The 27,374-nt window shown below is 48.8% G+C and overlaps 1 protein-coding gene across 1 annotated transcript; it reads right to left on the bottom strand.

Moving 5' to 3' along the window:
* Positions 1-689: 689 nt before the first annotated feature.
* On the bottom strand, positions 690-26,629 carry LOC118892201 (solute carrier family 22 member 5). The gene is made up of 10 exons (XM_036846517.1): positions 25,967-26,629; positions 19,015-19,118; positions 11,724-11,878; positions 10,557-10,728; positions 9,240-9,366; positions 7,408-7,508; positions 5,578-5,792; positions 3,857-4,039; positions 2,488-2,623; positions 690-2,131 (listed from the first exon to the last, which is right to left on the bottom strand). Exons 1-10 carry the CDS (start codon positions 26,357-26,359, stop codon positions 2,044-2,046), a joined length of 1,674 nt encoding a protein of 557 aa, XP_036702412.1. The 5' UTR covers positions 26,360-26,629; the 3' UTR covers positions 690-2,043.
* Between the last annotated feature and the right edge of the window lie 745 nt (positions 26,630-27,374).

Raw genomic sequence — 27,374 nt, 5'->3', positions numbered from 1 at the left:
CTCAGCCCCACCGCTTACTCCAAGTCACTGTTGCAGCAACCAGTTCACACACTCTGACCAGCTTCACTGAAGTGCAGCCTGACAGTGCTTCGCCTCGGGCCTGCAGTGCATTACTTCTTGCTTTCTATCCAGGGGACAGAACCCGTTTGGGACTTATCCATGTGCAACCTGGAAATGTGGGAGCTGACACCTGTGGGGCTGCCTTTGACGAATGGGGAATGAAGGCCAATATGTAAATGCTTTCCCCTTTCATCATAGTGCAGATGGTTTTGAGATACATCTCATAAGGCTCCTGAGAAATCCTGGCTGGATGGAACAGTGCCCTTGGTGCTGGCCATCCTGATAATGCATCCTTGTATTGGGTCTCCCTCCTTCCCTGTTTCCTCCCCCTATCCTTTACTTCTGCTCCTTGGAATCTTATTCCCAAATAAGTTACTAACTGCACAGAAGCACTGGCCTCAGGCTCTGCTTTCTGGGGAAGCCAGGCTAAGACACGTGTGCAAGAATGCTGCCTCAGTCCATAGTCAATAGAGTGAAGGTCTCTAATACATGGGGATTAAATTTCAGCTTTAGAGACTAATCATAAACCACTGCTAGAATTAGCCCAAGCTGACATAGAGAAAAGTGATGTGATGGTGTGGCATGGCTCACCAAATTGTGGAAATAAAAGTGGTGGGCAGTTGTTATTATTTTTAAAAATCATTTTATTTATTAAAACATCTTCATTTCCCAAGGCACTTCAGTAGCTTTCACAAAAATACTTTTTTTTTAACCAGGTGAAGCATATGCTTTAGGAGTACCATGGTAGCATAATCAGAAGAGAGAAGACAATTTTACACTGAACGCAAAATATCTCCCAGTGTTACACCACTGAAGTGAGCAACTCTGAAAGACTGTGAACACGACTTAATTTTCTTCTTTGTAATTTTTTTCCATGATTAAGTATCATGAAAGGAACACACACAATGATGTCATTTTTGGCACCCAGAGAAGTGCTAGTAGCTAAGGCTGGTGAGGCCTTGCATAGGTGGCAACTGTGGACCATTGCCAGAGTGATTCTGGGTTGAAACAAACAAATAAAAGACACAAACCAGGAGGCTAAGGAACCAGCCTTTCCTAAGTCTATTCTGAAGTGCAAATAACTTAAGGAGAAAAAAAGACATAATAACAAACAACAAACAAAACACAATCAAAATCCATATTATAGTTTTGGGAGAAGAGACAAGTTTGCTCGTCTCTCTTTCTCATTGATATACTTCCTTCAAACCATACATCAGAAACCATAGTAGCTAGGAGACTTGATTCACATAGCAGTGGAAAACAAGAATAGTAGATTCAGTGACGAATCTCTTATGGGCCTGCACAAGCCCAATGCTTTGATCAGATGTAAACAAGTCTACCCAGTAGTCACTCTGAGTGGCCCAAGAGCTCATAAGTCAATGCACTTGTCTCTGTTCTGTATCTGCTGAGTCCTCTCCATATGAAATACCTCTAGGTTTCCCCAGACTTGTGCTCTCCTGCCCTGGGGAAGCAACAATCCCATTTAATATCCTTTGTAACTGAGAAAGTATGAGAAATCAGACTCCCTGTGTAATTATTTCTTTTCCTCTAAAGTGCACCATTAGTGGGAAACAGGGAAAGGATTTTTTGGCAGGGTGAGGAGGTGGAGAATTAGACCCCCAGTTCTATCAGGGGCCTTTTCAGGCAGTCTGAAATTAAAATGTAAATTTAGCAAATGCCTCTCATATTCTTCCAAATCCTACTGGTTCTAGTGAGTAGTTAACTTCTTAGGAAGTGCCAAGTCCATCACTGTAATAGTTAGGATTTACCCAAAGTTGTCCGTCAGTAGCCATGGTGTCCCTGGAGGGAAGGTGGTGCTCTAGGACCATATGCAGCTGAGTCTGGGTATCCATCCATGAGCAAGGCAGACACAGCGTCCACAGAATGAACAGCAAAGACCTTTGCCACTGAAGGACTCAGTGTCTGCACAAGCCACTCCTGATAAGACGGTCATTCCTCTTTACTTTCTCACTGGAGGTTGTGTTAGAAGCCTGTGTTTTTAAGGACTGTGGGGCTTTCTTCACCATCTTTTAACATCCTTGTGTGGCTTGGAGTTTGCCTGTATTTTATTCTATAAGAACAAGCCAAACAAATGTTAGTAACAAATCTTAAAAAGATGTCTACCAGTCTCAAAACAAACAAAAAATCCCCCAGAGCTGAGGTTATCTCACTAAAGGGAAAATATCATACAGCAGATTCTGAAAGGTTTCTTCTTGTCTCTGTACTATCCCAGAGTTGCTATTGCTGTCGAGATGTTCATGGTGACCCGGTGGTCTGGGTCTGGCCAGAGAGAACAGGCTGTAAGTACCTGGCCGTGTCTGATCCTATTATGTCTAAACTAGTCCATGGCGTTTCTGAGTTCGTGGGGAACTCTCTGCAAGGCCCAGACCCAGTGCATTAACTTTGTGAAGAAGGAGGCCCCCTTACCCTTTGACCCTTAGCATCTGGTCAATGGTGTCTGGGAGTGGGGTGCCGAAGCTCTCTGGGAGGAACAAGGTGAGGATGGCTGTCAGGATGGTCAGACTCCCCATGAGAATGTAGGGCAGGAAGCGGTCGTAGGCACCTGTGGCAAAGCAGACAGAGCCCCAAGCCGGGAGTGCAGTTAGACATGGTCTCTCTCCCTCCCTTTGTGTCCCCAGGACTCTAACAGGGATCACCTGCCTTCTTGGCCTCAGCATCTCCCAGTCTGAGCTGCCATATTGGAATCTGGCACCTAGGCAGGTCACAGAACCCAGAGTTGGCACAGAGCAGCAGCACCTCGGTGCAGGGGATGGGTGCAGCCTGGGAGGATGGGGCTGGGCCATTTCTATTCCTATTTCCTTTTTATTGGCCGTGCTGTGCGGCATGCGGGATCTTAGTTCCCCGACCAGGGATCGAACCTGTGCCCCCTGCACTGGGAGCACTGGACCACCAGGGAAGTCCCTCTATTCCTATTTTCTAGCCAAAAATAAATAAATTAATCAACTAATTAATTTTAAAAACCCAACGCAGCCAAAAATTAATTAATTAATTTAAAAAAACACAAAACACCCTATTTCCTAACGCTGGGTTTCCAAGGAACTCAAGGTACGTGTCCAGGGATAGGAATAACTCCTCCACCTCTCCAGATGTGTCACAACCCACTCGATTTGTCTTCAGGCCAGATCAGAAGGTGTTTCTGCTTGTCAGATCTATGTAGCATGTTCACAAAGCACTCTGAGTACTCCCAAGGTGGGTGCCACCCATCCCCAGAGATGTGCCAGCTAGGTATGTGCAGGGGGACAGCAGATGCCATGAGGAAATAATTCTGAGAAAGATAAAACTGGGGCCCTATTACATAAAATGGTACGAGACAGATCTTTGCACAGTGTAAAACTGCTGTGTTAAGTGCTTCAAGTTACAGAAATTCTTGGTTCATCAGACCTCTAGAATAGACATCTTTCCCTTCCTGTTCCTTGTAAACTATGATTCCAAGAAGAAATTTCCCCAATTAGTACACTGGCTCCCTAAACGACACTGCAATTTCTTAGGACAGGGGAATTACGTTCTCTGATGGAAGGCCTGGGAAGGCTAAAACAGATACAAAAACCCTCCACTCTCATCAATTTCTAGCTGTCTACAGGTTGTTTTCCACATGAGCGCTTCCACCACAGTGCACCCGGACAGGAACCTTCTCCAGGCATAGATCCAGTATTGGATGGATCCCATTTGCTGAGTGTGCTTGCTTTCCTGTTAACAAGCCATCCCCAGGTCGCATTAAAGCCAATCAGTGCTTCCACCCCATCCCTCCTGCGTGCGCTCGACCCACGGGACTTACCAAGGTAAATGAAGTAGGGAGACAGGATGCTGCCCAGGCGGGACGCTGTGGAGCTGACTCCCACGCCCATGTTCCTGACCACTGTGGGGTACAGCTCGGCTGTGTACACGTAGACCATGGAGAAGGCAGCAGTGACTCCAAACTTACCCACCATCACCAGGATGGTAGCCAAATAATAAAAGTCTGAAGAGCAAAGGGAAGAAAGTAGGAGAAGGCACCAACCCAAGGCACACTGCTACTAGTTTTTGCCTGAAACAGACATACTTTCTCCCTGGGAAGGGTGGGGGAGGAAAGTTTCTATAACTTCCTATTGTGGGATAAGGGGCTTATGTCCCTCCAAGTTGATTACTGAGAGGAGGCTGAGACCTGCAGCTGTGTGAGGACATGCTCTTCTCCTCAGCCTAAAGACCACCAGAGTGAGCCCCTCAATAACCCAGAGAAACCTGCTCTCCAGTCCAAAAGTCATTAAAGACATGTCTGTCAGGGGGGGCAGCTGGCACCCCAGAACCTCATGCTGCAGGCACTGTGGAATTAACTAAGGATTTGTGGATGAATGGGAAGTTCAATTATAACTCACTTCACGCTTTCACTTTATGCAACACTTCACAGACCAGCAGACCCTCAGGAATGATCCTCGGATCTCTCCTGCTCACTGTGCCAGTGAGGAGATGCTGTGAGTGGCCTGTGGGTCTCCCTGAGCTCTGGTGTGAACCTCCACATACATTCCTGGGCTCCCAGCCATGCTGCAGCGGGGGCTCTTCCTGTGCAGAGTGTTGCCAGCCTCAGGGGCGCAAAAATGATTACCAGAGGTCCCCAAACCCATGACAACTCTCGGTACCATGATGGACATGAGGATCCATAAACCGTTTTACGAATTTTCAAAGAGGGCTGCCTCCCACCCTTCTGTGGGACACCAAGATGGTTTTACAAATAAACTCCTGCTACTGGCCTGTGAGAGCCACGCTGTGGCCTGGCCCCTCCCTTTTTCCTCTCCTCATCTCTTACCAAGCGTGCCAGGCTCATTGCCTCCTCAGGGTCTTGGCCTTTGCTCTTTTTTGGCCTGAAATGTTCTGCTCCTAGACTTTCTCATGGGTTTCTCCATCATTTCATCTGTTTCTGCTCAACTTTCCCCTCTTTCGGGCCACTGTCTGTGACCACTCTATATAAACTAGCTCTCCATTGTCCTTCAGTGGCATTATTAAAGGTAACACAGTCTGTACTATAACAAACATTTTATTTACTTGTTTGTTGTCTGTCTTCTCAAGTGGAGTCTGAGCGCCAGGAGGGCCTGGGGCTCTGCCCGACTCCTTTACTTCTGCACCATCAGCCCCAAGCACAGTGCCTCCCCCACAGTAAACACTCCGCAGCTACTTATTGAATGAATAAATGACTAAGATGGGGCCAGGTTAAAAAGACATGGGGATGGCCCTCTTTCCTCCCCCTCACTCTGCAAAAAAAACACACACACACATTAACTTGGGTAGAGAGTACAATCAACCGCCAGCCCCACATGGTTACTCTCCTTCCTCCCCCAAAGCCCAGGCCATGATGACTGTCTGGTCCCAGGAGATACTTTCTCTTGATCTGTTGGCCGAGAACACAGATATGCAGGCGAGCTGTAATGGCATAATTTTATTCTCTTTATTAATTGGCCGAGACAGTCTGGTAGAGACTGAGTGACTCAATGGATATCCCAGACTGCAGACATGTATGGTACCTACCTGGGGGCACCAGCTGCACGAAGAGAAGAACGCTGCCACCCAGGAAGAGGGCGGTGGCCATGGAATAGCGTCGGGGCAGGTGCTGCAGAAGCAGCCAGGCCAACACATATGCTGGGACTTCAACCACAGCCGAAAGGAAGCAGTTCAAATAGACATCCCCATGCAAGTTAGGAGTGTCAAGGGAAAGCCCAAAATAGCCCACTGATATGGTCATCCTGAAACAGAATGCAGAAAAAAGCTGGAGAAGTGGCATCCATGTGCCTCCCAACCTGGACAACTTTTAAAATACAATTATTGCAGGAAATTCAAAACTATCCTTACCAGGATGGCAGCAGATTTAACCCTGAGTCTTACTTCTTAGAAAGAAAGATAACTTCCCCCGAGACCAGGGTACCTTCTGGGTCAGAGCACTTTCAGAGCTTTCTAAACAAAGTGTTCCAGCAAAAAGACATATAATTCAGATAGATTCACTTTGTTGAAAAAAAAAAAAAAAACCCAAAAATACTCCAACTTGCCTTTCGGCTTTAAAAATCCTAAGCTAAAGCACTCACAAAAGCTTACTTCCCTACTCTCTGAACCTCCCAAATCCAACAATTGCAGAAGGAGCCAGGGTATGAGTAAGGAGGCAGATAGCAAGTGGGGTGTGATAAGACTGATGAGATAAAATAAGGAACAATCATTAGGCCAAACATTTAGAGAAAGATCCCTGGCGGACCCTCTGGGGCGACCAGCCAGGAAGAGGCTGGTCAGAAGCAGGTGACCCCAACCCCACTGGACTCGTGGGGAGGAGAGGGAGCTCCCAGTGGGCCATCTGCATGCCCCCCGCTGCCCCTGGCCTAGACCCTGTCCCCAGTAGGCACTCTCTCTATTGATGGTCAACACTCTTTGGCAAACTAGACCAGTATGAATCAGACTGTTTTTTAACTCATCTGCAGGTTGAAACCACAGCTGGTACAATCAGGGAAAAGGGCATGTACAGGAGTCCCTGGGAAATCCAGAGCAGGAGGGGTGCCTGGGTGAACCACAGAAGGGTGACTCATCGCAGGCTGGCAGGTCTGTGCTGCAGGCTGAAAGCTGGTTTTGTTTGAGGCCGACTCAGGGGTGGTGCACTGCCCTAAGGGATCCCGTGCCATTCCTTGGAAATGGGTGGCTGGCCGCCAAGGTTTGTTGACTCCAGCAATAAGCACTCTGAGATGAAGTCTGCCTTCCTCCCCCGCAGGCTCAGGTAGTCACTTGTAATCCCAAGTGTTTGGCCACTAAGCAAATGCTATCCAGGCACTCGGATGTGTTCCTTCTCTCTGGTAAATCACAGATCCCTCCCTGACACACTTGGTGAAACGCCTCATTAGAAGGAACCTGACGAGGACGTGTAGGCCATGGCTCTCCCTCCAGGACAGTCTCCAAACATCCCAGAGGGAGGATGTCCTGCTTCCACATTTCCAGAACATACTTAGCAGCCTCTATAACTGAAAGGACATGGTGTCTTCACTTAGAACTTCTTAAAGGCCTCAGTCACTGTCTGATGCACAGGCAACAGGAACAGCTAAACTAGGGACCCAATGTGAACAGCGATTTGCCTTATGACCCGGAGGGATCCCCAAAGATCCCATATCTTCCCCCAAAAGCCCCCACAACAGTTCTCGTTCTCCTCTTCTGAGATTCCATTAAGAACTGGGACATGCCCACTTCTTTTATTGCAAGGCACATCCCTGCCACTTTCTGATGACACAGGCTTTCAATTCTGATCTGAGACATGTCTGCAAATGCGAGGCCTGACAGCCACTGCCAGAAGCTTTGTCTTGAGGCCTTAGGTATGTCTCACTTACGCACCACAGAATTATGGACATGATGGTGACCATCCGGATATTCCAGGTTCGGAGCAGATCCAGAATGCTGTGAGATTGCTGTTTCTTGGAGCTTAGGTCTTGTAGCTGCAGGAACAACATGACAAGGGTACGGGACGGAGAGAAGGTTGGAGACTCAGAGACCCAAGAACATACTTGAAACCCTGGCATCTTAGCTTTCTGCGTCTCCGAGTTGGGGAGTGTTTTATGCTTCTTGCTTGAAAAGAAGGGTAAGTATAGTGACTATGTCTTGGGCTGCAGAAGGCTTCACTGGGCCTTGTGGATAACAAATTAGTGAACAAGAATGAGGAGGAAAAGTAAGTGACCAGCCCTTGGTGCGATGCAGCCAAGGAGGAGGCCCAAGCCGACTGCCCCCTCCCGGCAAAACCTCCAGCCCCGTCAATGGCCACATTCCAGGGAGGCCTCTGAGCATTCCTTTCCAAGGCTGGCTCCCGGCCCTCTGGGTCAGAGAGAGAAACTGGCTGTGTAGTTTATTGATATTATATTTTAAAAGAATTAATGTTTTCAGTCCTCATACCATGTAGTTACTGGTCTACTTCCAAGGAAAAAAGTTTCAGATAGAAAAACAGGAAAATTGACCTCAGCTTCACTCTGAGTAACTTCCTATGAAATCTGGCACAGCCAAGGACATTAATAAACCACACATCTAAACACACTGATGTTGCTTTCTTAAGCAAACCCAGCTTTGGAGTTTGTTTTTCCCGAGTTAGCAGTTCAACAAAAGGTCAACTTTTGACTTAATGGATCCCCTGGAATAGCCTCATTTCCACAAAAATGCCAGTGGGACTTACGGTTTCATCCAGACTGACCTCTGCAAAGCTACCGAGGCCACCTCACTTAAAAGCCCTCCCTGCCACCTACCCCTCCCTGAACTTTGTGCACCAGAGTCCTTTCTAGGATGCGCTGAGTGGGATTTGGTGCTGGGCCACCGCTTAACCGTGAGGCCGGGAGGGCTGTCAGTGGCCAGCAGCTTCTCTGCTGCCTATAGTAACCAGTCTCTCTTTCCCAAGCCCCAAGTCTGCATCTGCATGCCTTTGCGCACTGCAGTATGACTGCTGGTGGCTGTTCTCACAGCCAGGACCTTGTCTTCCTGTCAGAGCAGGGACACACTCCAGAACCCCATCAGCCAGCAATGACAATTTCTAACCTCTTCTCAGAGGCATGAGACTGAGGAAAACCGCTTGCTGCAGAGGAGGTGGAAAGAGAGGGAGCAGGAAGGAGAAGCAAGACCCAGGAATCAGGCAGAGCCAGGAAATTACTCATGGCGCGTGAGAACAGGGTTTGCAGAGAGGGGTGGGGTAGGGGGAGGGTGGATATCAAAAAGGACCTGTCTCCAAGACAATACTCAACAACTCTCCGTTGGTGGGCGGAAGGAGACAGGACATTTCTAACTCCAAATCTATTTTTGCTTCATATTTTAGGTACTTGTATTATTTTTTAAGATGAGAAACAACCTAAGGTATAAGAAACAATGATTTCCCAAAATGCCAATTTCATGAAAGACCTATTAACTCATAGAGAGTTTTTATTATTAAAAGTAATGGTTCAACTGTATGATCACTTAGAAAATAATTATATAAAGTATGAAAACCTAAACTCCACGGAAAGGTGAAGGAGTTTACGCAGTTGGCACCTTCTCAACTTCTGAATTTTAACAGGACCTGCCTTGGGGGCAGCTGGGGCTTGGGCAGGGGGAGGGCTGGACTCCCATGTGAAGGGAGGGCTTCAGGGCTGTGCGGTCCTACCCTAAAATCACGGTCACCGAGGACCTCCCACCAGCTCCCACATGGTGCTCACCTCACTTGAGTCAAAGATGGTTGAGGGTGCAACGATCCCATTGATTTTGGCAGCCCTGCGGATGATCACCTCTGCCTCTTTAAATCGGCCTTGAGAGATGAGCCATCGGGGGGACTCAGGGATGAACCTGGAAGTACAAGGAGCAATCTCACTGAGGCCTTCCCATCCCACAGACCAGGTGGAGCAGAAGTGGAGGTGGGAAAGGGGGTTTCAGAACCAGAGCTAGGTTTGAGGGACGTTTGGTGTTTCCAAACCAGAAGCTAAGAGATGCACCATGCTAGAGCCAGTAAGTGTGAGCTTCTGATTTCACTGGAGTACACAAAATTTAGAGGGGCCAACACACCATGATGGGATTCCTCCCCTGGCTGGCCACCTCCATTTCTGAAGAGTGGTGGTGCCACCTGCTGGACACTAAGTAGACAGGCGCAAAATGGGCTCCTGAAGCTTGGCTTCTGTCATGGGCTGAGCCCAGCCCAGACCCTTACCTTGCCGTACTCCCTTGCTTGTGCCTGGCATCCACAGCAGCTTTTGCACTGGCCTCTTATAGCCTCTAGTTTTTCCTCACTCTCCCCCCTCCCCCCGCCCCACCTTGATTCATCCAATTGACTCTCTGTAAGGCACTTAGGTGTTTTGAGACTTTATGGATCTTATTTTCTACCTCACGAGGTAGCCCCTGCCCTTTGGTCATAACTAGGACTCATCTGTACCATCTCTGCTCTGTATCTTCTCCCACTATGCTCTGCAATGCTCTCACATCCAGGTGGACCAGTGATCTCACCATTCCCACCTGCAAGGGGCGATTCTCGCCTCAGCCCCTCGGCTATGTTCTCTCTCTCAGTATGGAATGGTCTCCTCTCTGCCTGTCCAACCTCTATCTTGGAGGCTCAGATGGAGCCTGGTTTCCTCCATCCAGCTACCCTGAGGACTCTCACAATGTGCTCCCTCTTCTCCCGGTGCCTCTGGCACGAGGGTGCAGCAACATACAACCAGAGCCAGGGCCTAAGCTGTCTTGTCCTGCAGTCTGATAGCCTCCTGGAGCTTATGCTAAACTCCATCGTCGCGCAGCTACTGCTCTTTCCTCTCCTTGCACTCCAATCAACCCAGCACAGGGCTGAGAACAAGTCTGTTGATGTCTTGGGGCTGTTTTGTTTTTGGCTTTTCTGAGTATGGAGAAACATTCTGAAACACCTTATAAAGACTTTAGATTTTGTCTCTGTGAGCCCAAATGGGGATTTGTGGGTTGCTGCTGCCCCCTAGTGAAGGCCAGATAGAAGACATCCTGCTGGTGGGCACCACCGGGCAAAGGGCCACACTCACCACCACAGCGGGAAGCACAGCAACCCCGGCACCGTCAGCGCCAGCAGAAGCATCCGCCAGTCTCTGATGAAGTGAGCAAACAGCGGCAGCAGCATGTAGCCAAATGCATAAAATATGCACACGCCTAACGTAGAGAATATAATACGAACTGACTTGCCAAGAATTTCTGTTCCTGTTCAAAACAAGGGAGGAGACATGTTAGTGTTTTAATTCCGGTTATTTCCTTATTAATCTTCTTGTGTGTAATTTTCAACATACAGATAAGAAAGCAGGCAGAATTATCTTGAAGCTTCCAAGCCCTAGGGAGGGATGGGATTCTGACCACCTGCTGGGGGTGCCTCCTTGTGGCCTCACAGCGACAGTTCTCTCATGAAACTGTCATCACTTCCTGAAGCCCTATGCTAAAGATGCCACGTGAGGCCTCACAATTTAATCCTCACTGAGGAAGGAGATTGATTAAAGGGGAAGTCACCATTAAGGCCACACATGCTGACTATTACGCTTTAAGGAAAAATATTTTATCAAATGTGAAGAGAAACAAATAATCCTTTTAACAATCGACCCAAGGAACCCAAAGACCAATAAGCTAGAGTTAGATTCCTCTGAACAGTGAGACTGGCAACTTTTCAGTGAGAGCAGGCCAAAGCCCTGCAGTGTGGACTCAATTAAAACCCTGAAGGTCATGTGACTAAAGCCCACTCCTATCAATTCATTCTTGCCAGTCGATTTCACTGGCCACTATGTTTGGCAGAAGAGGCAGTTTTCTTCCTTGGTGAGCCTGCCAATCATGGCCCTTGCTCCTCATGTCATGCCTCCCTGTTTCCTTAGCTACCCCAGCCCTGGGCAGAGGCAAGCCCTATTTTTAAGATCTTAGGTGAATTCCAGCAAAACGGCCATCGAGTACTAATGAGACCAAGGTGCCACACCTCAGGGGCCAGAAAAGAACTGGAAATCAGCAGTCAGGCTATTGGGCTGCTGGGGACACAAGGCTGGGCACCTGGCAGACTCAGTTTCCCTGACTACTAACTGGATTCATCAAGAATCCCTGGTCGGTGTTGCCAGAGACCACTTCCCTTGGAGGGACATCACAGCTGTCTCCAGAAAGCGGGTGGTGGGATGATGGTGAAACACAGGATCAAGTACTGGACTCCAAATTGATGGCCATACCCAGGACAAATGCTGCCACGTAGTTGGAGATCTGGCCCATGCCTACAAGGAAAAACAGCATGGCAAACATCTCAAAGTTCTTCGAGAAGATCTGCAGGAAGCTGAAGCCAGTCTGCATGCCCATTGTCACAAACAGCACATTCTTCCGACCAAACCTGGGAAGGAAAGGAGAGTGATAGAGAACCAGCTGGGAGAAGGCAGCAGGAATGGGCCTCACCAAGAGGGGCTTTCCCCAGAGTCATTCAGGGAGGGGTCGCGGACACTGCTGCCAGGGCAGCTGGTGCAGGCGCAATCCTGGCCTCTCAGTCCCTATGCTGTTACTCCCCTCCCCACTCGCCAGGACCAATGTGCAGCCTGGCCACCAGGGTTGCCCAAAAGGCAGTGCCAGAATTAAGACAATGATTACAAGGGATTGACACACATTCATTATACTTAAATTCATACATTCATCATTTATTATTTTTTTTAAAAGAGCTGGTTTACTTTGGAGGATGATGGAGAAACAATTCATTATAAATGAAAGCCTGGTAAATAAAGGGGAAAACATTTGTCCTGACTTTTCTATGTAAACTATGGTGAACAGTTACCAATAACAGATGAGGGAAAGTGTCATTTCATAAAAGTATTCCAACTATTAAATGAAACCAAAGTGATAAAACTAGAACATCATCATTGTACAACCCCCAATGAATGAAGAGATATGGGCATTGTGTTTCAATGACTGCTAACATAATAAAAAGAGACACTTGGGCTTCCCTGGTGGCGCAGTGGTTGAGAATCTGCCTGCTAATGCAGAGGACACGGGTTCGAGCCCTGGTCTGGGAGGATCCCACATGCTGTGGAGCAACTAGGCCCGTGAGCCACAACTACTGAGCCTGTGCGCGTCTGGAGCCTGTGCTCCGCAACAAGAGGGGCCGCGACAGTGAGAGGCCCGCGCACCGCGATGAAGAGTGGCCCCCGCTTGCCACAACTAGAGAAAGCCCTCGCACAGAAACGAAGACCCAACACAGCCAAAAATAAATAAATTAATTAATAAATTAAAAACCCTTCATTAAAAAAAAAATAAAAAGAGACACTTGAACATCGCATGACTCCTATAGTCTTTACAAAGGGGCTGAATCTGAATCTGATGGTCTTTAGATCCAGCTGCAATTTGCAACAAATGCAGGGAAAAGAGGAATATGCTCAATTGTACCATAAGCACACAGTTAGCAAAATTCAAACTGGGAAATTCTACAGGTAGAACAGCCCAGGCAAAGAAATGGATGAGGAATCCATAGGTTAAAGTAGACTAAAAGACATAAAAATTTTCAAGTGGGCAAGACTAAACTTGTGTTTAAGGATGTACATTTGAACGATAAAACTACAAAAACCCAAAAGGAAGTGATTATTATAAAAGTCAGGCTAGTGTTTACTTATAGGTGAGGGAAGCTGTTGTCTTTGGGATGGTACAGATGGATGGGGCTTCTGGGTGGCCAGCAAAGTTCTATTTCTTGACTTGGTGGTATTTATATGGTTATTTCCCTGGAATAATTCATTAAGCCTCATTTGTTCTGTGTGGTTTCTGTACCTGTGTTCATTTTAAAATTTTTTTAAATGTTGGTTTTTTGGGATTTGTTTGCTTTTTAAATTTTATTTATTTATTTATTTATTTTTATGGCTGTGTTGGGTCTTCGTTTCTGTGCAAGGGCTTTCTCTAGTTGTGGCAAGCGGGGGCCACTCTTCATCGCGGTGCGCGGGCCTCTCACTATCGCGGCCTCTCTTGTTGCGGAGCACAGGCTCCAGACGCGCAGGCTCAGTAATTGTGGCTCACGGGCCCAGCTGCTCTGCGGCATGTGGGATCTTCCCAGACCAGGGCTCGAACCCGTGTCCCCTGCATTGGCAGGCAGATTCTCAACCACTGCACCACCAGGGAAGACACAACAAGGAGGAACAAGTCAACCTAGTTCATTCAACCTAGCAGATTCAACTTGAGTCTGCCCAGGGCTAGCAGACACCCATTTTCATTCAATGAATGTTTATTTGAACATCTATTATATACTAGTCATTACGGATGTATCTGAATTAAAAAAAGACACTGATTCTGCCCTCAAGGAGCTTATAGTCTACAGTTGGTGAGACAGACAGTAATCATATTTTAATCGAACAACGACACTGCTGAATGTACAATTACGCACTGGAACAAGAGCACTGAAGGATCAGCATCCTGGCCCACAAGGGACACAACAGAGGAACCTATCCTGGACTGGAGGTAGGGGCTGGGGACGTGGGCATTCAGGGGAGGTCTCCCTGATGATGGGGCACTGAGATCAGACCCAAAGGAAAAGAAGTTGTTGACAAGGGGGAGTAGGGGAGAGGGACCAAGCTTTCAACGATATTCACAGTACAGTGGGGGAGGCCAATATTAATCATATGATGTCATCTTTTATTTACCAATTTCTGATAGGAACAAGGAACCAGGGTAATGTAAACCGGGGACCCTGAGGAGGCCGCCTGCGTGGTCAAGGAAGGCCACGGCACGGGGGTGGGGCCGGGAATTCTTCACTGTGACTGTGAGGAGAGCACGCGCAACTGTGGCTAGAGGGGCATGGTGAACACGACGGGCAGCTGTTCAGTAGAGGGTGGCAGGAGCCAGACTGCACAAGACCTTCAGCCACGGTAAAGAGTTTGGTGCTTCTTCCCATTACAACAGGGTTTTGTTGTTTTTGATGATATTGGCATCTAGTAGATAGAGGCCAGAGATGTTCTAAACATCCGAAAATGCCCAGGATAGTCCCCCGTAACAAAGCAGTCTCTGGCTCAAAATGTCAACAGTGCTGAGGTTGAGCAACCCTGACCTAAAAGGAGGCTCCCCTGCGTTGTTCTGTAACAACAGTGCCCTGCACGTCAACCAAGGGGAGGGCCCTTCCTACCCTGCTTTCCCTTCCCAAGGGCTCCCTGGATAGTAGGGAAACAGAAGACTCAGGGAGCCCTTACACTGCAATAGTCCTTGGCAATCCGGGGTTGGGGCCAGAAACACTCACTTTTTTTTTTAGAAATATTTGTCTATTTTTATTCTTTGACATTTATGCATAAATTGTACATTTGTAAAATACAGAAAAGCACAGAGAAGAAAACAAAAATCAGCTGCATTCTCTGATAGCCACTAACATTTTTTTCTCTATTTTTTTAAATTGAAGTATAGTTGATTTACAATGTTGTGCTAATTTCTGCTGTATAGCAAAGTGAGTCAGTTATACACATACAGACATTCTTTTTTTATATTCTTTTCCATTATGGTTTATCCCAGGAGATTGGATATAGTTCCCTGTGCTATACAGTAGGACCTTGTTGTTTATCCATTCTGTATGTAATAGTTTGCATCTACTAACCCCAAGCTCCCAGTCCATCTCTCTCCCTCCCCTCCTCCCCCTTGGCAACCACAAGTCTGTTCTCTATGTCTGTGAGTCTGTTTCTTAGATAGGTTCATTTGTGCCATATTTTAGATTCCACATATAAGTGATATCATACGGTTTTTGTCTTTCTCTTTCTGACTTAATTCACTTAGTATGATAATCTCTAGTTATACCCATGTTGCTGCAAATGGCATTATTTCGTTCTTTTTTATGGCTGAGTAGTATTCCATTGTATATATGTGCCACATCTTCTTTATCCATTCATCTGTCAATGGATATTTAGGCTGTTATGTCTTGGCTACTGTGAATAGTACTGCTATGAACATAGGGGTGCATGTTATCTTTTTGAATTATAGTTTTGTCCAAGTATATACCCAGGAGTGGGATTGCTGGATCATATGGTAACTCTATTTTTAGTTTTCTCAGGAACATCCATACTGTTTTCCATAGTGGCTGCACCAACTTACATTCCCACCAACAGCGTAGGAGGGTTCCCTTTTCTCCACACCCTCTCCAGCACTTGTTATTTGTAGACTTCTTAAGATGGCCATTCTGACCAGTGTGAGGTGGTACCTCGTTGTAGTTTTAATTTGCAAGAAATGCTCACTTTTAAAGTCTGTCAACAAAAGGTCAAACACACACATGCCTACAAAAATAGGAAATATCAGCTACTTCTTCCCAGAGTTGTGCCTCCCTTCTATTTCTGCACATAGAGGTAACTCAGTGACGTCAGATAAAATGCTTTGACAGCCCAGGATTATTTTAATTGCTTTTGACTTTTTGGCTTATTCATATTCCAGCAAGGAGTCCTATATAAAAAGTTGATATTCTGGACAACACTGGAGGGCATGAATCCACTGCCATTAGGTAATCTGTTTGGCTTAGGTTTTTGAATTGGCTCACTTAGGAGTAAACTGTCCATCCCACAGAGCCCTGGGCCTTCCAAGGGGGTGCAGACAAGCTTGAGGGGTGGTGTAGGGAGCTGAAGGCAGATGCTGCAGCCAGAACAGCCACATTTTTAGCTATTTCATTTACTGAACTTAAACGATCCTACTTAAAAGACGAAGTCTGCTGGCAAAAAATTTTTTAAAGGTTTAAGAAACCCTGTACTAGCCCTTCTGAAGACTAAGGTGGTCCTCAACACACACACCAACTTTGTTTCTACTGCTTCCTCAGGAGCAGATCTTTGGGAACTTAAACACTTTCCTCAGGTAATCGCGGTGTTACATGGCTCTGAGGCTGGCCCACGAAGATCCACCTACCCCATGACACAGCTGACCAGAAAAATGCACTGAGTTTCAACTCTGTAACTGGGGTACCTCCTCCTAGTCTTTCACATCAAGGTAATTCCTCTGAGTCTCAGCTGCCACCCAACCCTGTGAGAGGGGAATTCCCACTACCCCTCTGGGAGGGCCTCTAAGCTCCGTCCAGGGCACGCCCTCCTCTCACTCTATACTGTTCCCAGGCCATCTCATCCACTTGCGGGGCTTTGATGAGGGTTCTATCAACTGACAATTCCCGAACGTGTTTCTCCAGCCCAAACCTCTCATGCAGCACCCTATCCATACATCCAACTCCCTACTCCATTCCCCCTATGAGACCCCTAAGTCTCATAGTTAGCCCAAATTCAGTATGTTCAAATTGAACTCAACATCTTCTCCTACAAACATGGTCCCCTTCCAGAGTGCTTTGTCTTAGAGAAGGGTATCGTCATTTATGTAGCTGTGCAGGCCAGAAGTCTCCCTCCCCTCACTTCCCGTGTCCAACTCATAGCCAAGTCCTGCTGGTTTTACCTCCTACCGCTCCTCCCCATGTCTACCGCCCTCAGCCTAGTCCAAGCCACCTTCATTACCTGCATAAATGATTGTGATAACCTCTTAATTGGTCTTTCCACAATCCTCCTTGCTTCCTTTCAATCCTTTCTCCACAAAGCTATCGAACAATTTTGTAAAAATGCGAATCTGATGATGTCACACTCTCAAAAGCTCCCCGCTGCTCTGTGACGAAAGCCCAGACTCCTAACTGTCATCTGCTAAGCCCGGCCTGCTCTTCTGCTTGGGCCGCAGCCTGCCTCGCTGCTTTGTCTCTATACCACTCTCCACCCCCCGCACCCCCCGCCAACACTTTCTTCCAGTTCCTAAAGTATGCTATGCCTCTTCTTGAGTCTAGGCTTAAGTACTCTTGGCTCTCTTGCCCAGAACACTCTTTCCTCTCTTCACCCCTTTAGCTAGCTAATTTCTACTCATCTTTCAACCCCCAGCACATGCTTCAATGCTTCACCGTCTCAGGTCTCCTCTGTCAGACCCCCTCTGAGCACCCTGTACTTCTCTCTCCTCTGTATCACTTACCACCACAAAGGATAACAAGTACTTCCCTCAATTCTTTGTTTAATACATTCTGCCTTGCTAGAAGGCAAGTTCTAGAAGAGCAGGCACCTAGAACAGTAGTCCACACAAGACAGAGGATCAGGACTCTGGGCCCAAATCCTAGCTCTGCCACTTGCCAGCTGTGTGACTCTGGGCAAGTCATTTAACTCCTCTGGGCTTCATTTTTCCCATCTATAAACTGAGAATAATAATGCTTCCTACATCATAGGGTTATGAAGATTAAATTATTTGTTGTTGTTTTTTACTTTTTTTACTTGTACAGTGCTCATAAGAGTGAACGGCACATATTAGATGCTCTGTGTTTATTAAATAAATGTAAGTAATCAGCTGATGCTTGCTGCTAAGTTAAGGGTCTGGGGAAGCAAAGTCCTTTCCCCTAAAGGGGTAAGTGTCTCAGGCTCATCTACAATCATCAGTCAGTGGTCACAGCCTACTTAACTCTTTAATGCTCACTGGTGACTGTAGGAATTTGTCCCTTTTAAAAATCCCTAGATGACACTCTGGAAAAGACAAATCTAGTGAGAAATGCACATATTTCTTACGAGGAAAGACTTCTCAGGTAACGACATTAATCCATAGATGCAAACATGCCAAAACATCACTCTGCACGTGTGCCGCAGGATAAAATGGCTGTATTCTTAAGGCAGGATGATATTCTCACCCTGAACTTCTCTATTAGAGACTCCCCCTGCTGGGAGGATGCTGGGACTCCTCTCCACTGGGTGACCCAGTGTGGCCAAGGACCTTGCTGAAGGCTGCTCTTCTTGCCATGGGCTTCACTCACAGACCCTGAAGCTCTGGGGTAACAAGACACAATATAATAAACCCCTCTGAGAACACCATGGAAACTATGGAACTGTTTTCCCCAGAAAAATGCTCACATACAATCTCTAAAATTTTGTATGTGATTTCCAGAGGAGATGAATTCCCTAAGCCATGGACTTTGAGTTAAGAGCCTTGGAATTATACAAATAACCTGCTTATGGGTCAAAACAGCACACTTCCTGATTGCTGAGAAATGACATAACCACAAGCCTGTTAGATAAAGGGAATCAGCCCTGTGGACATAAGAGTTCTGCCCATCACACTGCCGTTGGCTAGTGAGACCTGTCACCTTGAGGAAAGAGCAATGGTTTTGGGAACACAGAGGCAGCCATCTATGGAATGCCCTAAGATCTACAACACAGCTGACATGCATGTGTGCGGTGTCTCCCTCTCCTAAGCTTGAAGATGCCGAAGAGTTACGCTCACCTAGGGAAGGCCAGCCAGGCAGTGCAGAAGTAAACTGTGGCATATTTCCTGGTCAACTGGATCATGTATACACTCGGCTGAGGTTGTTTCGCTCAGCAAGCATTAGTGAGAGGAGGATGCTGGCTCTCTTTACTTGTATGGAGTCTATACTATAGATGTGCCTTCGCCTTTTTAAAACACACAGCCCTGGGCTGAGAGAACACTACCTTGCTCTGTGCTGAGGTGCCCTGCAGCTGCAGGAGTAGACACCCACCTTACCTGTCTGAGAGCTGCCCCGAAATGAAGGAGCCCACCAGCACACCCCCGAAAAACAAGGAGACCGTGAGCGGGGCCTTCCAGTCGTCCTCACACACCAGGTTCCACTGAAAGAGGAGCAAAGGGATGTATCACTCACCTCCTTTTAAAAATGTTTTAAATGTAAGGCTTCTTGGAAAATGAAATCAGAACACCCTGCATCCCTGCATGCTCTGTTTACATTACCGCAAGGGTGTGTGAGCTCACTGAGGCAGGCAATGGCTCATCGGGCAGCAAGGCAAAGAGCAGGTTTCCCCTCACAGGGAGACTGACCATCCTGTTTTTCACAGCTCTTAGCCTCATTGTTTTGCTACCAATTTGAGATGGGGAGACAGGCTGGGAGCAAGTACTCTGCCCATGTGCCAACCCAGGAGGAGGCGAGGCCTTTCACAGTCGCTTCTAAGGATCTGGGCTGAGACTGGGGCTGTGGGTGGGGCAGGGCACCTTTTCAGTGGGGTCAGGTCATTGGCAGGGGTGGCATAGCAGTGGTTCTGGAGCAGGGCTCTGTAGCTGTAAGGGTCAAGGCTTCCAGTGAGGGACTGAGGCCAGAGGGCCTGGTATGCACCATTTGGATCTGTTCCTTCAGCTCTGCTCAGGCCCCAACTCCGGGCCAGTGACCCCTGGGTCCTTCTGCTGACATTTAGAGCTGGGATCCCTGATGCTGTGCCAACACTAGGCCCAATTACAGCCAAGAGCTCTGAGCTGGGAGTCAAGAAGCTGGGTTTTAGCTTCTACTCTACTGTTAACTAGTTACCCAACCTCAGACAAGATTTTTCCCCTCATCGTGCCTTAATTTCCCCATTTGTGAAACAGTGAATGGCGGGGGGGAACAGGCTACAGTGCTTGAGGTTCCCAGTACCCAGTGTAGAGTTCCATCTCTAGTTAGCACGGAAAGAAGTCTGTGGGCATGGGGAAGCACGTGAACACTCAGACATTAGGTTGCTCCAGCCTAACAAGGGCCAAAAGAAGGAAGAAAAACCAAAATAGGAAGCTTGGTGGTTCCCAGAAAAATGTTTCCCAGAACAGAGAGATGGTGCTCAGTAGTAACCAAGAAGGCTACCTTCTAGGGAATTTAGACCCTTGCTTGCCTGGTGCCAGGCTGCAGGCCTGCCCCCCATGGAGCCTGCTGGCTCCCAGGATGTGTGCAGCTTCCAAGAATAAAGCATCTCTTCTAGGCCAGGGTCAGAGGGAAAAGCAAGTCTGCTTTTCGGCCCTGCTGGGCAGTGTGTGCACAGTGCCTCCAGGCACCTCAGAGGGGGTCGGAGGGCAGCCCTTAGGGTGGACACAAAGAACCCCTGCAGCTGATGATAAGAGCCGCATAGCTGGCTCTCCACTCTGGAACAAGCATGCACGTTGGATGGACTGAGAATGGGGTGGTGATCCCCACTCCAGGGAAGAGTTGGGGGTTACCAACTCCTAAATCTAGAAGAAGCCCAGACTAGCAGAAGACAAGCAAGGAGCACCAAGGCCCAATCACTCAGGCTATGGCAGCCTTCCCACTTCTGCAGCCTCAGCCGTGCCAGCACCCAGATACCATCTCCCTTCTAGGAGGGTGAGTGCTCCTAGGGCAGCCCCCATCCAGACAGGGCTGCTGACGTCAGGATGGGAGTAGCAGGGGAGTCAGAGCTGAGGGACTTGGTGATGGGGTGCTAGCCTCTGGGGGTGTTAGGCAGAGCTTCAGGACCAGACTATGCCCATTGCTGCTCTTGAATATGATGTGATCTATTCCCACCTAGCATGCGCTACTTTTGTAGCGACGAGATAAAAAAAATGAATAGAGTCAGTAGCTGCTTCTCAATAGGTCTCTCGTGAGGGTTGGGGACTGATATGGCTGAGCTAGACTAGAAACCCACAGGGGCTCCTGCAACAAATTCTGGGGTGGAACCCCACCCCCTCCCCATGTCAGGTCTCCCAATATAGGCTTCTAGGGACTTCTGGACTGGCAAGGCCAGGTGCTACCTGGAACCAGGTCAGACTATGCTCTGCAGGAGACAAGGTGACTGTAGTGCTCATCTTGGAATAGGTCCCCAGAGCATCTCTCTGGCTCCTGCAGCCTCACTGCCACCACTTGGTCCAGCCTGTCCCTACTCTGGGCAAGTGTGCAACTACTTGAGGTAACTGGGCTCTCTATCCACTACTGACATTTCTCAGCAATTCTCACAGCCTGGCTTTGGGCCCTCCAAAAGCAAGCATGGGTTAACACTTCTTTCCTCCTGGCCACAAGGGGCCTGTGAGTAGGGTCAGGAAAGGTAATAGGTCTCAAAATATGAACAGAAGGTCAGGCACGGGCTAGGTCCCACCCAGCGAACCCATCCACTTACCTGTCAACCACCAGATGGACTGCAGTGGGCTCTTGGACTTGGCCTGACTCCTCCTTAAGCAGGCAGGGTGGTGATGAGAAGCCCATAGAGTCCAGGCTATGTACCCCGGGCTTGTTGTGTTTATAGAGGAATGTAGTATTTCTATACTGAGCTCCTAGCTTGGCAGCTGCGACTAATGCAGCTACAGATCAGCTCGCTGATGCTGCCACTTGGTACGAAGGATGGGCTGTACTGGCTGATGATAACAGGTATCAACCTTAGAACTAAATGTGTAGGTTTAAGATTTAGGTCATCAGTCTAGTATCCTTACCCCTCAGCTGGGTTAGCTATGAAAGCAGGCGCAAGCTGAAAACATCTGGGAATAACCCTTGCAAGGAGCCTAGACTTGCCACCCTTCCTGGTCAGAAATGTGCCTTTCTAGTGGTGTTGTCTTCATGGATATATATGTGTATGTGTGTATATCTATATCTATATCTATATCTCAGAGCTTTTCCAACGATATACTTTAGTTATGTACAGTTTGTTTTATGTCATTTATACCTCAACAAAGCTGTTAAAATTTTTAAGAAGAAAGAGAAATTGTGTCTCTTGTACGCAGTATGTAATTGGTGCTACTTCTCAGTTATGGGAAGTAGAGAGATGATGTAGTTCCCTGGGACTATATGTCCTTACCTGTGAGTTGGCTGGAAGAAAAAAGAGATAGGGCCTGTGCCCACAGGGCAGAAGCTCTTCCCAGAGATGTACCTAGGCTGACCGCATCAACGGTCAAACACACTGGTAAGCACTACCTGTTACTGAATGCCATGTATTCCACACACATTTCATCCTGCCTCCTGCTGCAATTAACAGTGAATCCTTGCCCCAAGGCTGTCAGGGCAAGGAGAAGAAGAAGAAAAAGAATTTGCTACCATATCCTCTACAAAGCCTGGCAGTGCCCTGCAGAGAAGAGGCTCAGTAGCTGTTTGGTACCTAGGTGAGTGAGTGAATAGATGAATAAAAGGACAGTTAACCTTCCGAACCATATTATCCCTTGGGTTTAGTCCTTGGCCTTGGCTGCCCAAAGCCCAGATGAACCCTGAGCTTCATTCTCTAGAAGATTATTTTCCTTTCTCCGTCACACCTTCTCTGTGACAACTGTCAGAACTTTGACCCAGGATGTCGGTTCTCAGTTAGCTAGAGAGACTATCAATCTGACCACCCATGGCCAGATGGGTCTGTTGTGACTGCACACACACAGGGCCCTTCAGGGACCCAGCAAGTGGCTTGCCATGAGCTGCAAAGGCAGGGAAAAGGGTCTGCGCTTTCCTAGAGTGAGGGAAGTCAGCAAAGGCATAGCAGTGAGGCACAGTCTCCAGGTCTTTTTGGTCTCCCCACCCCAGAGTCAGCCCGGGGCCTGCCTCCCAGGTCGATGTGGCTTTTTCTTCAGGTGAACGTGGAGATAACAGTGGGGGCTCTCCTATTTTCCAAGACTACACGTGCATAAGGCTGATGGAAAAGCTGGTCCAGAAAAAGAGGTTCTCCAGGACAACAGGGAGTGAGTAAGAGTGTTGCGAAGGGCCAGGGCGGGGGGCTTCTGGGAAGCAGAGATTGGCCAGGAGCAAGGGGACGCAGAGGACTGCTGGGTTTTGGCTGAAGAGACCCCACCTCATGGGTGCCAGAAGAGTTAGAAGTTTCTAAAGAAAGCTTTCCGGCCATAGGCTGTGCTATGGAGACACCAAAAAGCAGGTGTCTCAGACCCAGGCAGCCTGAGAAATCACCCAGGTTCCCCGAGAAGGAGGCAGTCCTGGGCCAAGAAACACTCAGGTATTGGAGCAGCACTGCACAGCGGGGTGGCTGATTCCCCAGCACTCCAGGGGTGACTGAAGGGCTAGAGAAGGGGCTAGCCTAGAAGCACATGGACCACCAAACTATTCCTGAAACATGGGAGAACCACCTTTCTCACCTCATAAATAGTGTCCCCTTCTTTCTGCAAGTCCCAACGCCTTGTTGCAGATCCACGCAGGGGCAAGCCCCAGTTTGTGGAGTGGGGGATTACATTTACTTTAAAATACTCCATTCAATGCCTTTCAACCACCCCTAAGTTTCCCTTCTATAAGTTAAACTTGTCCTTTTCTTCTTCAGTTCTCACACTTTAGAGAAGATTTCAAAATTATTCATTAATCCATTCAATAAAAATTTTCCTGAGTACCCAATCTGTATCCAGCATCCATGTTAGGACTTGCAGGAGATACAGAGATGTAAGTCTACCACAAAGTTTAGTACTACATGTGCACACGTTAACCCCAACAAAGAAAAAAAATCAAACAGGAGACCTGAGGTTTTCATTTTCTGCTGAAAAACATGAATAGGAATTCAATACCAGTGTACTTACAAACACCTCTATGATTTGGGGCAGAGGACAGTCTTGGAGACATTTAGCAGGCACAGGACTAGCTGCAACGGTCAGCAGGCCAGGTCCAGGTTGAAAGAAAATGGGCCTTAGAAAAATGGAGCTCTCAGAATGTTAATGCAACAGCTTCCAACAGTGACTGTTCACCAGAAGAGAACAAGCGGCCTTGAACTTAAAGTCTGGCATTCCAACATCCTCAAACAAAGGGCTAAGTAATGTATTAATCTTGCCTCCCTGCAAAGACTGACAACCTGAAAGTAGGTGAAAGGGCACATAGCTCTTACAAAACTGTTACGACAGCTAAAGAAATAGGCTAAATATATAAAAGGAAAGGCTGACATTGGCAGCAACATAGCTCAAGGACCCTTCTGGAACAGTTGGCCTTTGGGAGCTCATCAGTGCCATCACCACTCTCAGCTGAAGGCAAGATGGGGGCAGCAAAGAAAGAGCAAATGACTAGAGTAAGTTGGGGACCACAGGGGTTAGGGAAAAATCCTAAGAAATGGCATGAGCTACTTCTGACTTCACTGCCTTTTCCTTCCACAGGCACCCAGAAGCAGAATTTGCAGGGACTTCTGAGTCATGGAGTGTGGCTTCCCCTCCGTGTTCTCTGCCTGCAGTCTGAGGGACAGCCTCTACTTTCACAATGCTCACTGGCTTCCAGGAGGGTGACAGACTCACTTGCGAGGCTAGGACCAAGGATTTGTGATGACTGGAAGTTTTAATACTCCATGCACTCTTCAGCCACAAATCACTGTCAGCTACCTCCATTCAGTACCTCTTTTCTCAAGTAACAATGCCTAAGGACACTGGAATGATGTCACTTGCTCAGAGATTCCAGTGGGGCTCTTCTCTTACTCCTACTACATACATGTGGAGTAAGGAGGCACAGATGCTGGGGACATCAAATGTCCAAACATACAAAAAACAACACACACACACACGTCTGTTGGGGCAGCACTCAAGACTCCCTTGAAGGGTGACAACCCCCAGAAGCAACACACACAGGGTCTCCAGAACCCTTGTAAGCCCCTTTGAGGCTCAAGCGGGGTTTGATGCCATACCAGGACCTGTGCACCCTTCCCTTCAGCCTCTTCTCTGTGAACTCTGCCCTCCTGCCAGGTTGTTTCTTGCTGTTCCAGACTTTGCATCTGCTGAGCTATATACCCCAGACTCACTGAGAAGACTCCTCCTCCAAGAAGCCTTCCCTAATCCTTGAACCCCTGATCCTGACACTCAGTGAACCTGGGCACCCTGGAGCCTATCAGGGAGTGCTCTTTTCAATGTCCTGCTTGCTCAGTTCTGCTGAGACTACAGGGAGTTAGAGTGCCAGTGTCGGAGTATGATGCAAAGCACATCCACATGCATCAGTAAACATCACATCATACATCCAGCTTTAATGACTGCAAGGTCACCAGGGGACAGACAAGGCCACCCAAAAGGAAACTCCAAGGGGCTGGGGCATGAGAAAGGTTTTCTCCCTGCTTCCTATGAACTAAGGTTGTATGCTTTAACTAAATCTGGCTAATGACATTTCCTTAGAATACCCGAAAACATTCCAGGTCAACAAGTCACCCTGAATGGATCTTCAGATGCATGAATCCTAAAAGGCTAATAACTAACCCTGAGCAAAAGGTAAGCAATTCTTTATGGGGAACGACCAGACAGTCATTTGGGGGTGAAGGTGGGTGGGGAAGGAGTAACTGGAAAAAGGAGCAAGAGACAGTTTTATAGCCATGCTTCCTTTAACTTAAAAAGTTTGAGAAAGTAGAGGGGCATTTCCCCTCTCTCTGAATAGATGACAAAAGGCTGGAGGAAAAATGGTGACAGCTCCTTGGCCCACGCTCTAGCTCTGGTCCTCAGCACTCCCACCCCCATCTAAAGTCTACGACTACTCAGAATCTTAGAGTATCTACAAGGAGTCGCCAGGGCCTTCTTGGCTTCCTCTCCAAGATAGCTAACAGGATGGGCAGCCAGCCTGACACCCGTGCTGCGATGTCCATGATCTCTCTGGAAGTCACCACGAAAAGTTCTCCGGAGCCACCTGGCTGGACGATGACCATCGCCAGTGTGTAGTGAGTGAGTCGTGGAGAGGGAGTGACAGCATCCAGCGTGCACCTTGGCGGGTGGAGTGCACGACCTTAAAGACTGTTAAGGTCCTGCCTACTCTCCGGTCCCAGGCCCCGGACGCGGATCTGGTACCCACCTCGGTCACAATGGTGGACAGGTAGATGTCCTGGTTGAACTCCCAGCCATCCAGGCAGCCCTCTTGCTCCAGCTGCTCCAGGTCCACGTCGCGCCCCGGCTCCAGCCCGAGAGCCGAGAAGTTGACGATCGTCGCGAGCCGGTAGCGGCGGCAGCTGTGAGGCACCTCGCGGCCGTCCTGCAGCTGCAGCGGGAGGCTGTGGTTGCGCCACACGCTGCTCAGGTTCGCTGTGTCCGGCACCCGACAGTGGTGCTCCGGGGTCGCCGTCAGAAACACGGACGACAGGCCGTTGAAGCCGTTGGGGATGATGCTAGCGCTGAGCAGGAAGAAGATGAGGCGCTGGAAAGGGCCCCACTCGCCCAGGAAGGCGGTCACCTCGTCGTAGTCCCGCATGCCGCCCTCAGTTGCCCGCGCGGCGCGCGGCCGGGGCTCGGAGGACGCGGCGGCGCGCGGGGGCGGGGCGGGGCGCGGCGTGCGCGTGCGCGGCGGGTCCCCACTGCGCGACTGAGCGAGAGTCGGACCAGGGAATGGCCTGCCGACTGAACGGGCTCGCAAGCTCCCGCCGCCGCCGCTGCAGCCCCGCCGAAGCGACCAGCCTTACATAGTGCGCAAGGCCGGGGCGGGCTCTGGGCCTGAGCCTCCCAGCCCGCCCAGGCCGCTGGTGGTGCGGCGCGGACGGGGGCGGAGCTGGGCCGCGCGTGACGGCGGTGGGCGGGCCCGGGCCGCCGCTGGCACCTGGGGCTGGGGCCCGGTCTCTGCTCCCGGGTGGAGTTGGCCTTGGCGGACCTCGGTGGGTCCGTCCTTGAGTTTGCATCCGAAGGAGCCCTGGCTGGGCTGAGGAAGGCCGGGAGACTCGTGACCTCGGCGGCGTCTGAGGCCAAGCTCGCTGGCCCAGCGCGAAGCCCGGGCGAGCCGGAAGCTAGGCTCAGGTATTAAAAATACTGCACCTGGGCTTCCCTGGTGGCGCAGTGGTTAGGAATCTGCCTGCCAATGCAGGGGACACGGGTTCGAGCCCTGGTCTGGGAAGATCCCACATGCCGCGGAGCAACTAAGCCCGTGAGCCACAACTACTGAGCCTGCGCCTCTGGAGCCTGTGCTCCGCAACAAGAGAGGCCGCGACAGAGAGAGGCCCGCGCACCGCGATGAAGAGTGGCCCCCGCTCTCCGCAACTGGAGAAAGCCCTCGCACAGAAACGAAGACCCAACACAGCCAAAAATAAATATAAATAAATAAATTTAAAAAAAAAATACTGCACCGCTCCCCCCGCCCCCCCTTACCGAGGCCAAAAGGGGCACTGTGACTGGCCCAAGGTCTCGTTGCTAGTTTACTGCCCTTGACACCGCCCATTTTTATAAGAGTGATCAGGATTATCTTGAAACCGGAACCGTTAACTACCCCAATGGAGAGC

This window comes from Balaenoptera musculus, chromosome 3, assembly GCF_009873245.2.
Source record: "Balaenoptera musculus isolate JJ_BM4_2016_0621 chromosome 3, mBalMus1.pri.v3, whole genome shotgun sequence".
In the NCBI taxonomy this organism is placed as follows: Eukaryota; Metazoa; Chordata; class Mammalia; order Artiodactyla; family Balaenopteridae; genus Balaenoptera; species Balaenoptera musculus.
This window is presented reverse-complemented; position numbering and strand designations above follow the sequence as displayed.

Excerpts from the sequence above, each read along its gene's own strand:
- LOC118892201 (XM_036846517.1), bottom strand. The coding sequence starts at position 26,359 with ATGCGGGACTACGACGAGGTGACCGCCTTCCTGGGCGAGTGGGGCCCT. Across the intron at positions 11,879-19,014 it reads TCGGGGCAGCTCTCAGACAG|GTTTGGTCGGAAGAATGTGC; the intron begins GTAAGGTGGGTG and ends TTTCCTTCCCAG. Across the intron at positions 2,624-3,856 it reads TCCCTACTTCATTTACCTTG|GTGCCTACGACCGCTTCCTG; the intron begins GTAAGTCCCGTG and ends GCTTTGCCACAG.